Source organism: Choloepus didactylus, chromosome 8 (assembly GCF_015220235.1).
Source record: "Choloepus didactylus isolate mChoDid1 chromosome 8, mChoDid1.pri, whole genome shotgun sequence".
Taxonomy (NCBI): Eukaryota; Metazoa; Chordata; class Mammalia; order Pilosa; family Megalonychidae; genus Choloepus; species Choloepus didactylus.
In genome coordinates, this window is record NC_051314.1 from 133821219 (window position 1) to 133834017 (window position 12799).

General features: G+C 40.2%; 1 protein-coding gene across 1 annotated transcript; it reads right to left on the minus strand.

Annotated features, from left to right (window-relative positions):
- Positions 1-765: 765 nt before the first annotated feature.
- LOC119543239 (aldo-keto reductase family 1 member C1 homolog) lies at positions 766-12698 on the minus strand. The gene is made up of 7 exons (XM_037847988.1): positions 12535-12698; positions 10331-10498; positions 8964-9080; positions 7152-7229; positions 4249-4371; positions 1826-1935; positions 766-910 (listed from the first exon to the last, which is right to left on the minus strand). Exons 1-7 carry the CDS (start codon positions 12616-12618, stop codon positions 766-768), a joined length of 825 nt encoding a protein of 274 aa, XP_037703916.1. The 5' UTR covers positions 12619-12698.
- Between the last annotated feature and the right edge of the window lie 101 nt (positions 12699-12799).

A 12799-nucleotide genomic window follows, 5' to 3' on the forward strand; every position in this document is an offset into this window, starting at 1 on the left:
AGTGTACACCGTTTTGTATACTCTGAATTAGTTTATAAATAGGTTATATTCTCAGGGAATGTCTCTGGCAAGTGGTACAGGAAAAGGCCAACAGATACTGACATGGAGAGAAAGATAAGGCAATTGGGTACTGAGGAACAGATAGGAAAGGAATTACTTTTCACTTTATATTTTTTCTACTGTTTACGTTTTTTTTTTAAGTTTTAGAATTATTTAAAAAACCATTTCATTAAAAGTTTAAAATATCAGATATGAGAACATGCCACTTTATTACAGAAATGTGACCTCTTTCCATAGGAATTCAGGGAGGAGATTGTGATTGGGCGTCTGATCTTCACATTTCAGAGAGCAAGCAGATAAGATGGGAATTATCCATTCTGTCTAGTTAGTTTGTCACTTCTGGCATGGATTCATCTACTAGGTTCTGGAAAATATATTCTAGAGGTTTGGAGACTGAAGTTCACCTAATCCAACTCTCTTATTGTAGAAATGAAGAGAATGAGATTTCACTTGACCAGGGTTACAGATTAAATTACTCTGACTCCTGCCCAATCCTCTCTCTGTCTAGCTACCATTCTTCTGATGTCGTAGAAAAAGAATACTATGGGGAATGCACAAGGGACACTTGTGTGTAGGAAACGTTAGGGAAACCATCATGGCCCAAAGATGTGTTGAGATGCTTACAAAGCAGAACACACGTGGGATAATGTTGAGGCCTCCTGGGCCCACAGCCCTGCTCCTCACCTGCATGTTCTCTTTGATTTCTCACTCAATGAAACTCTTGGCCAGGATCACGGCCCCACGCTGTATCTGGTAGCGAAGGGCAATCAGGGCTGGGGTGGGCTTGTGCTTTTTGGCGATGTCATAAATCACTGGCTCATCCAAGAGAACAGGTGCCTTCTGGTCCACCCTGGAAGGAAAGCAGAAAGGCTGAATATTGTGGCTCGGTATTCAATTTACTAGGAGGCTCCTACCAGACTAAGGATCTATCCTTAGGCCAGAGGTTCTCAAAAGGTGGTCACTATCCCAGCAGCACTCTACCACCTGGGAACTTATTAGAAATGCAAATTCTAGGACTTCACTCCAGATCCCTTAAATCAGAGCACCAGGTGAGGGGTATAGCAATTAGTATTTTATCATCCCCTCTAGGTCATTTGATGTATGCTTGACTTTATGAAGAATGGTTCAAACTCTTCAGTTTTTCTCTTCTATTTCCCAGTGGCTGTCTTCTGTAGGTATAGCTCCAGAAGAAGAACAAGAAAATGAGTGAATAAAAAGAAAGGGTATATTTGGATATTTTAATTTTAACTTTCTAACATTGTTAAAATATCTTGTAGACTTGAAATGAGAACTATTCATTCTTATCTTGAAGTATAATATTTACCATTTCAATACTACATTACAAAATGTTTTCAGTGGTAATTTCATTCTGTCTTCACATACTGGAGATGTATCTCCAGTATGTGAAGATAGAGTTAGGAGGTAAAGTAACTGATGATTATAGAAGATGTTACTTTGAATTGTGCTAACCAGTAATAACTATCAAAATTATGATTGGAGTTTATGTCTTTGATCTCACTTTTTTAGATTATATTTATATTTATATTTTTAGGTAGATAATTGTTGTTAAATAAATTATAACCAGACAGAGACAATGCAAATGCATTTGGTGGGTTATGGGATTTAAAGAAGGAACATTTCTACCGTCCTTCTCCCCTATTCACTCAGATAATTGAGAGTTACCTCCAGGAAACAGAGTTTGGTGTGATTAAATGCGGTTCACCTCTAATGGGGATTTAGGTAAACTCCCCATTGCCTTCATTACCACTTTTTATCTCGATGGGATCCCAGAGCACTGTAGGCCACAAGCACAATATCTTTTGACTTGCAGAAGTCCAACAGCTTTCTCTGGTTGAGATAAGGGTGGCATTCTACCTGTGGAATGCCGAGACAGAAATGTGTTAGTTTATAGGAAAAATCATCTTAAAATGTAAGTGTAGGATTGAAAGTCAAAGGAGCTGAATAAAAACCGTTCAGAATTAAACATGAACTGAAAACATCAATATGAACTAATGACTTGAAGTAAGATAAATTTTCTATTTCTGTCCACTGGGAAGACCAAAACCATGATGTTCCAGAAATACCTCAATTGCCCGGGTCTTCCTTACTAAATACCATTGCCTTCTAAAAGGAGAAGTTGCTAACACTGGATGTGAGGTAGGGAAAGAACCACTTGAGCTGTGGACATAAAAGGCAGAAAGGAAGAAAATGATCAAAGACTTATGAGGGCATGTCAGAAGGACTAATTGACCATTTTTGTAGGGGATTCCATTGGGTAGATTTGATCATCAAATGAAATAATGACTAATACATTTCTAACACATCAAATATATTAAAATCAATGAGTCAATAGTGATGAGAGAGAGGAAAAGAGGGTGAGAAAGACTGATGGTGAGAGAGACAGAGGGGAGAATCCTCAGAACATTGATAATTAAAGGGATAGAATTAAGCATGTACCTCATCTACTAACAAGAATAATTGTAGATTATTCTGAGTTGATGAGAGAATTTTTTAATGTAGAAACATGTCCACTAGGAAAAGAAAAAAGAGTGATGAAAATAGGAAATTACTATTTGCAAACCTCAATGAAACAACTGTTTCAGCAATTATCTTAGGTGGATATAAACCACTAAATGAAATGCTGTAGGGGGACATAAGTTTTCCCTGATGTCAAATCACCTCCCATCATATTACTTGGCAATTGCAAAGGAAAAGACATATGTTATAGAGTAGATCTGGCTACCAGAGATGAAATCTAGCCTCAGGAGTAGCAGGATAATATATCCTGTGCTTCCTAATGGAGTCAATTGGAAGGACTCAGCCTCCTGATGAAGATTGAATGATGATTGGACATTAAAAGAGCATAAAAAACATAACAAAGGAATATGTGAGCTGCAATGCATCCTGGTTGAAAAGCAAAGCTATAGAAGTCATTATTAGAGCAAGTGGAGAAATATGACTGTGAACTGGATATTACATGAGAGGGAATTATTGTTAATTTTCTTTGATAAATTACAGAACTGTGAGTGTATGAGAGAATATCTTCATTCTTATGAAGCATGAGGATTTAGGGGTGAAGTGTCACGTCTACAACTTACATCGAAAGGGCTCAGTAAAACATTACCCGTATATTACATATATTATGTGTATGTGGCATATACACATATATACCATATATATATGTATATATCCACACACATACACACACATCCTTGGCAAACGTGGCAAAATCTCAACCATTTTTGAATATCAGTAGGAAAATATACACTTTGTCTTATCATAATATAAATTTTAACTTGGAAAATTTTGTTAAATAATTAGGAGTAAAAATAATCATAGAGCCCAATCAATTTTTCAATGTTTCTAGTTAAACCCTATGTGGTATATCAATATATATCAAAAAGATAGTCTTGAATTTTATAAATATATTATCAAATCTAGGACACCTACCACTTCTAGGTTTCCAAGTTGTTAAAAAGTAAGTAAGAACAAAGAACCAGTCTCAGAATAGATATTTTTAAACAGTGAATTTAGTGGTAGAAAGCAGGGAGAACCAGACGAAGAATTATTCACAAGATCTGCCCTCTCTACCTGTGAAAAATTCCTTAGAGTCAGTTTCCTCTGCCTTTATCATCACCATAAACTGCTTACTTCATTCCTGAAACCTGGATTACTTTATAGTCTCACATAAATTTTGCCATATGTGTGCTTCCTCTAAACCCAACACAAACCCACAACACCTATAGGATCTATTTTCACTCTTTTCTTGTTTATACTCACTCCTCCATGATTGCTGGATTCCTTACCATATACAATTCCTTCCAAATCACTTTCACTCACCCAATCTCCGGCCATGTTTGAAAGGTCAGGTAACTGCCCACCTTCCTCCTAAAGGTGTTGTTAACTCTCCCATCCCTCCTTGATCTCCTTCTCTTCCTCTAAATTCTTTCATATGATTTAGTGCTGAAGTAGGTCTCCCCAGCATTTTCCCTAAGACTTTACCAAGCAGAGACACAGTTAAGGGTCCCATCCCTGCCCTCATACAGGTGCCATGCTCTCTTGAATATTCTAGTCCACAAAGGTAAGGTGAGTAGTTGGGGAGGTGCATAGTCACCTGGCAGAAGTGCAGGAAGAAGGGGTGAAGAACAGAAGAGGGAAAGGCCCCAGAGGGCTGAGGGGGCTGCTCACCTGGTTGCAGACGGGCTTGTACTTGAGCCCTGGCTTGTTCAGGATCCTCTCCAGCTGCTTGTGGTTGAAGTTGGACACGCCGATGGACTTGGTCAATCCCGCGTCCTTACACTTCTCCAGGGCCTGGGAGGAAGGGGTTGTGCAGCAGGATTTTGGTAAATTGGCTACAGGTCAGGAAATGATGAAAGACAGCACTGTTAAGAAGAACAAGTGTCAAGAAATGACCATGTAGCTAAGAGATGTTAATTGTCACAAAGAAGAAAAAAGTAATAAGGTCAAAAGTGAAGAAAATCAATTAAATAGAAAGAAATGACTATTTCCTTTCAGGGAAAACAGGAGAGACAGTTTTACAGTGAGGGGAAGACCTGCTTATTCTCGCTGCTCCCTATACTTCCCCTCCCTTTCTCTTTTTAATGTTCCCTTAAGGCTCCCCCCCCACCCCCGCCCAGTCCCATTTCACCAAACAGCCATTGTCAAGATCGTGAGTTGCTAAATCCAGTGATGCCTGTCTCATTTGACCTAGTAGCAGGGCTGGGCACAGTCAATACCTTTTCCTTAAAAAACTTTTGTCATTTAATTCCAAGCACTGATCTATTTTGGTCGTCCCTCTGTTGGCTTTTCTTCTTGCTGGAGCTTCATCGTCTTTCTCAACTCAAATGTTGGAAACTTCTAGGTTCTGTTATCTGAACTTATCTCATCTCTATCTTTTCTCACTCCCACGTGATTGCATCCAGATTTATCATTTAAATTCCATCTGCTTGCGCAAGGCTCCCAAGTTAATATCTCCGTCCTAGACCCATCTCAAGACCTTGATATTTATGGACTCATATGTTCACCACCTACTAACCTCTGTCTTGGGATGTCTGAATAGGCATCTCATACTGAACAAGTCCACAAGAGAGCTCCTGATCTTACCCGCTAACCTCTTCCTCCTGCAGTCCTCTCCTCAGTGATGCCAGCTCCACCCTCCCATTTTCTCAGTTCAGTGACCTCAGAGTTCATCAGTCCTTCTCATTTTCTCACACCCCTCATCCATTCCAGGAGAATTGGTCCAGAATCCAGTTGGGTTTCACCATTTTCACTGCCTGTATGCCATAACACCATCATTACTCCTCTTGACAATTTCAAGTGCCTCCTAGCTTATCTTCCTGCTTCTAGTCTACAGTCCACTGCCGTGGGCACAGTGCTCCTCAATAGAACTTTCTCTGATGCTGGAAATAGACCATGTCCTTCCTGTCCAATATGGTAACCACTAAACAAAGGTGCTGTTTCCCAATTGGAATGTGTGACTGAAGCACTGATTTTTTGCATATTAATGATTTATAATTAATGTAAATGTAAAGAGCTACATATGGCTATTGTCTACTGTATTAGTGCAGACATACAGTTTTCAGATTAAAAAGCAAGTCACATAAAAGCCCTCTAAAGGCTTCCATGCTTATACTGAGTAAAAGTCAAAGACCTTCCTAAAAGGCCCTCCATGATCTTGTCTGCCATTTCCCCTCTGGCTTCATCCCACTCTTTCCTCTCCCAGTCTTGTGAGTGATTTTCCTGTTCTTTGGACACTACACATTGTACCACTTAAATGCCTTTGAACTTGCTGTCCCTTCTCCCCAGATAGTTTTCCCCTAGTTATCCCCTTTGCTCACCCTTCATAAGACATCTTTGCTCAAATGTCTCCATTTAAATGAGGATTTCACTTAGATGCCAGTAAATTGCAATTCACCAAGTTACCTCCCCATCACTTGCCCCATGCCCCTTACCTTGCTTTATTGTTCTCCATGTAGCTTGTTATCATCAGACAAACTTATGTTTACCCTTTCAGTTCTTTATTGTTTGTCTCCTCTGACCTGTATGCAGGATCAATGAGGGCAGTGATATTTTTGTCCCCATGCCCCATGTATAATAGCTGCTCATTAAATATTTTTGAATAAAAGGTTAATAGATGAATGTCCTAATTCTATGTCTATAATATAGTGGGCTGAATGTAGCAAAATTGACTGAATGTCTCCATCTGAATTATAGAAAGAAGTAGTTTGAGAAATGGTAAAACCTATAATAGTTTGGCATACAGAATACCATATTATAGGATGGGCACCAGTCTAGTAGCCAGAGCAATAGTTAAGTCAGTGAGGAAGATCTCCTTCATCTCCTGCCAGAACAGGCACAGAGAGTCATTTGTCTGATTTGGAGGTTTGGACAATAGAAGAAGCTTAATGCATTGAAAGTCATTGCGTTACAAGGATGTGTTGTTCATATTGATTCAACTTTTCAATGAAATTCTATGCTAGAGATGAAACTGTTTATGGTAATAGATTCCATAGAATCAGATTTACTAAAGATTTTTCAGAAAAATTCAATTCCAGTTTGTCAAAGCCTGTGAGAGATACCATGAAAATTCCATGTCTTACTCTCATTTCCAGTGAAGATGTAGGCTGGAGGTGGGTATATATTTGATGAACCAAATTCCTATAGCTATTCTGAAATTTTACGTGTGCCACACATTCACTAGTCTTGGGAACACATGACTGATGGAAGTGATGATGTTGATGTAACTCTAAATCCAATTTCCTGTACCCTTCTAGATCAGGTAGAAAATTCCCTGTTCCATCCTCCAGAAGGTTTTTCTGCCTGTGCTCCAGTAGCCATGGGGTGGTGTCAGCTTCTGTTGTGAAGGAAGGACACACTGTGTGACCAGGAAACTGCTATCAAAGAATAAGTACAATGTTAGAGCTTCAAGAGAACTTTGGGATCCTTTGTCTGATTCCTAACTATAAATTTGGAGCATGCAGTTTGAGGCCCATCTAATGACAATCCCAAGTTGTACAGGTGAAGGAGTGAACCATATCCCCCTTCTCTTGGTTTTCTTTGCTGAGCTCTGTCCTCTGAGGAGCTGCACTCACCTCCCACGTGGCATGGAGATCCACTGTGTCGAATATGCATTTTCCATGTTCATCTTTTGGCCAAAGATCCTTCCCAGGCTGGAATATAAGCAGTCATTACAGGGAGGTCACAGTTTAATGCCTTTGTCCTTAGACATGGGGTCCTTACACTAGGGTCCTTACACTAGGGCTGGGACCGTAAGGCTCCATGAGGTTGATGAAACTTTGCAAGTACTGATTTTTACAAAGTGCTTTGTGTACCCAGTGGTAAGGAAGGTCTTAAGAGATAGACTTCCTATAATCTCTTACATCCATTTTATGTTCAATAAATATATTTTGTCCAAGATCCTAATGGGGACCCATAGTAGCTTATGTTACTTTAGTTCTGCTGCTTATATTTTGGAATTGTCTCCTTCACCTGAAAAGGCAGACAGTTACATGGTCTTAATTTCCACCCAGAGAGCATTTGTGCCGGTTTGAGTGTATTGTGTCCCCCAAATGCCATTATCTTTGTAGTCTTGTGTGGGGCAGAAGTTTTGGTGATGGTTGGATTTGCTTGGAATGTGCCCCACCCAGCTGTGGGCAATGATTCTGATGAGATGTTCTCATGGAGGTGTGGCCCGGCCCATTCAGGGTGGGCCCTTATCGGTGGAGCTATATAAATGAGCTGACTCGGGGGGAAGAAAGAGAGTGCAGCTGGGAGTGATGTTTTGAAGAGAAGCAAGCTTGCTACAAAGGAACGTCCTGGGAGAAAGCCGTTTTGAGGCCGGAGCTTTGGAGCAGACGCCTGCTGCCTTCCTAGCTAACAGAGGTTTTCCGGACACCACTGGCCATCCTCCGGTGAAGGTACCCGATTGCTGAGGTGTTACCTTGGATGCTTTGTGGCCTTAAGACTGTAATTGTTTAGTGAAATAAACCCCCGTTTTATAAAAGCCTATCCATCTCTGGTGTTTTGCATTCTCCAGCATTAGCAAACTAAGACAGCATTGTAACCTTGTCCCAGGATGACAATCACAGTTCCTTATACCCTAAGCACATGAAGTCTCAGAGGTAAACATACAGTCCAAACTGTGTCTATCTAGATTATTTTCAGCATTAATATGGATGCTGGAAGACCAGAAATATTCTCAAATATTAGTCACCATAAGCTTGGACCTGTCCCAAAGGCATATTAGTCACCATGGGAAAATGCTGGGAAGAAACAAGTTTTAGTCCTCAAATCTAGCAATGCCTTGGACGTTCCGTGTATGCAATCAAATAATTCTTATCTTTGTGTAAACTAGCTTGATTACATTTCTGCTACTTTTAAACAAGAGTCTTATACAATATAGTCATTAGTGGCTAGGAGCAGGGTACAAAGCTCACCTTTGACCTGGTGCCAACAGTAAGAGCAAAGGGCTGCAGGTCCCTGTGGAGCCACAACAGGCCCCTTTCAGGTTGAATTTAGTGAGAAATGACAAAAATGCTTTGTGGACCAAAGTGAGACAGATTCATTTCTCATGACAGCTGCCTGAAACTGCACTGGTGAGCTTCCCCAAGGGGCTCAGGTGCCGTAATCAGGCCTGTGCCTTGGGCCTGGCTCTAGTTATTTCTTCACGTTTTTGAAGCAGAGGCTTTGAGTTTGTTGAGCTCTAATCATTTGGAGCCATGGTGTATGGAATTAGGGATATAAAATATGATTCAATAAAAGGTAATCATGGATTATTATTTAGTATTCTTTCCCGTTTTCATAGTCCCTACAACCTCCTAAAGAGGCAAAATTTGACCATCTATGCAAGATAAAGTCATGCTGCCTGAGGAAGTGAAATGACTTTGATCATGCAACTAACAAACCTTCAGAGCTGTTGGGAAATGAATAATGTAGAGGTCGACATAGTCCAGCTGAAGTTTCTTCAGGGAGCTTTCCAAGGCTGGTCGGACCAACTCTGGTCGAAGGAAAGTGATCCAAAGCTGCAGAGGTCAAAGAGAAGATCTGTTGAGTTAACACTGTAGCTGACTTTGTGAAGGAGACAAGGGGCTAGGTATCCGATATAGTATGAGTAGTTTAGCATATTCAGAGGTGAATCTTGTTTGCCATCATTATTAATTTTAAGCTAAGCCTGGGTCATTGATAAACCTAGACTATAATCAGTAAGAATAGCACTAATTTTATTCAGAACATTACTCCTTCATTAATATCCTTTAAATATGTGGGTCTCTATGATTGAAAATTGATATAGAAAAAATTGAGGTGAAATGGAGGAAAAAGGTCAGAGATACCTAAAAGAAATGGAAACCCTAATAAGTCAAAACAAATGAAAGGAATGGAATTCCTTGCATGTATGTTATGTGGAGAACACTGGAAAACAGCCATGCTGGAAGAGTTCCTTTAAGTTACTAGGCCAAAGTTTTTCCCATGTGCAATTTTCAAGGATTTTAAATCTAACTTTTGGATTGGTACACTTTAATATTGGTTCAATATATATACAGTTTTATATATAAAACTTGATGAACTCATGGAAGAAATTTCCTTTCCTCTTGGGTTCCCTTTTAATTTGACATATTCATATAAACTCTATTATTTGAGTATATTTTCATTACATCTACTGAACAATGGAAGGAAATGACTGTAGGTGTAAAAGTCATTATCAGGTACTAGTAATATCCATCCTCAGAATTATGTTTTATAGAGTTACGAAACATTTTCCCACCATTTATATAGTTCCATTCTCATACACTCTGGGGTGAATATTTAGTATTCTTTTTGTGTACATACTTGTGGGAAAAATTGGTTTTAACATGGAAATATGTGCTGGCCAAAAAGAAGAAACTTCATCTATATCTTGTTTAATACTCAAATAGCTCCTTTACTTTGCCCTCTCTTATTGACAGAGTTGAGAACTGAGAATATTAATTTCATCATATTAAGAAATTTTCCAGTCTTTCAGATGTTAAGGAAAACCATAACGTGATCACAGATCTGTCAATGCTATAATCCATGTCCGTTCCCACTGCCTGGGCTGAAGCTCAGAAAATTAAAGTGATTCTACTTTAAAGTAAAGTCTCAAAATATGAACATAGCAATGATTAGAAGTCCATGTATGAATAAAAGTTGTTGTATAAGCACAATTCAAGAAACAATTACTCAACCAATCATATACCCTAATTTCCCAAAACAATCATGTTCCATGTGTCCTGCCACCCAGTTCATGTACACACACCTTTGAAGTGTAGAATATGTCTTCCCTCTTCACTGTGCCATCTGCAATCTTGCTCCGGATGGCCTGTCCAACCTCCTCTTCATTTTCAAACACATGCGCAGCATCAATATGGCGATACCCAGCATCAATTGCTGTCTTGGTGGCCTGTTCCGCCTCACTCTTGGGAACCTAGAGGAGCAAAAGAGGAGATCCATTTGATTGACAGGAAGCCGTGCCCCAACAGTGGCCTTCACCAGAATCAATCATTCCCCTGTGTCTTGTCTTAGTTTTACATATAGGTTGACCACTTATCCCCGTTTGCCTGGGACTTTTCCAGGTTTAATATTGAAAGTTGAGCATGCCAAGAATACCTTCAGTCCTGGAAAACTGGAATGGATATTCATTAGCATTGAAGTTCTCCAAGACCACCCTGAGGTTCAGTGATTCACTAGATGTACTCACAGGATTGACCATATAGGTGTTTTCACAGTTATGATTTATTACAATGAATAGATGCAAAGCAAAATGAGCAAAGGAAAATGGTTCATGTGGCAAAGCTCAGAGGAACCAGTCACAAAAGTTTAAGAGTCCTCTTCCAGGTGAGACAGTGAATACCTTTAATTCTACCAGCACCAACTTTTGACAACACACTGGAAATATTGTCTACTAGCGAAGCTCATCACAGATTCAATGCCCAGACTTTTTACAGGAGGCTATTCATATATGGTTGCTCTGCCTAGCATGTACCAAAAATCCATTCCCCTAGAAGGAAAGCAGATATTCAGCATAAACCTCATTGTTTTCACACTTTAGACACACTGAACCACACTTTTTAATCAGAATGATGGTAGACACCTCCCCAAATCCAAGTTCCCAGACTCTAGCCAAGGGTCAAGCTTTTAAGCAGGCAGTTGTAAGGAGCAGTCTGCTATGGTAATTCCTTTCTGCACAGTCACTCTAGCTGCATGATATAATTATACAATAGGAGTGAAAATGAACACTGTGAGGGTATAGATTTACGGAAGAAATTAACTACAGCTTGTAAGGGATTAGTGAAGTAGACATAAGCCTGAAATCCAAAGCCAACCAATGACAGAAGATGTAATTCTGGAGAAATTTGAGTTCATAGCTTGTCTACGAAAATTGGAGAAAAACTTTAAAGTGCATTTGATAATGGACAAAAGACAAATGAAGCAAACTTTTTCTTTCATTTGTTGTTAAGTATATCAAACACTTTCCTTGTTCAACATAATTACAAAGAATTAGATACTGAGCCCCACCTGCCTCTGCTGTTCCCCCATGTACTTTTCCTTAGGCCTCCAGCACAGGGAGGTTTGCAAGGCTGAGGCCTCAGCGTTGTCCATGTTCTTTCCATCTTCCTCCCCAATTACACGACTAAGAAAAGAAGTCCTGCCCCTGTTCTTCAAAGGTCTGTTAAAAATTCCTGCCTATATTACAGGTGGGAATAATGTGACTCAAAGGTTAAGTAAATTGTCTCTTGTTATGCAGTTAAGTCATGAGAAATAATTTGGAATGACAATTGTACAGCTTTTAGTCTACCGTAGTGTCCCCTTTGCCCACTCAGGTGAGAGGAACATCTGTACCTATTTCCTTGAAACCTGAAGTATTTAAACAAGAAGAAAGAATTGAAGACTTGCTGTGGTAAGATAGCATTTCCCCTAAAGATGTCATATTTCCCTGTCAGGCTGAGTTTTTCAGGGAGAGGAGGAGGAAACATGCCAGTTGCTCTGTTTTCAGCCTGTTGCTCACTGTGCTGCCCTACCCCACAGCTGCAGGTCCCACCCAGCGTTTAGCACACACCCTCAAGTCCAGGGCCCCTTCCAACACAAGCTTGTCTGGGCCATGCTTACTGCGTAGGGAGAAAGATTTCTTGAAGTATAAAAAGTACATAGAAATTCCCCATTGCAGTCAACCTCAAAGCAGGCAGGTGAGAAGCAAGTGCCCTGACTTCTGAGGTTCATTTCTTCTAAAAATGGAAACAGGAGGTAAAGCCAAGCCCAGGATAACCTGTAGGTGACCACACCAGGAGACCCCAAAACCCTGACCTAAGACTGTCCATGAAATGGCTCTAGCCTGGTGAACCTGAGACCAAGGGGGTCCCCCAGGGTCACCTAGAAACAGGGTTCTATGACAGCCAAGGTGGGCAGCCACCCTCCTTAGGCCTAGTTTCATTTGCACCCTCAAACCAAATCCTCTACTGTTACCTCTTCTGGTGCATAGGTGCCAAGTCCCAGTACAGGAATGAAGCGACCATTGTTTAGTTGCACACAACGATGTTTGAGATCCATCACCTTCACACTTAGGGATAAGAACACATCTTTCCTCCACCTCACCAGAGTTATGAGTCATGCTAAGACAATGCCCCACTGTCCCGTTCAACTTTTGGCAGATAGTGTCGTGGGAGGGACTGTGCTTAAAGCCACATTTCATGGAGTGAGATAGAACTGGCATCTTGTCACTTGGCTTTCT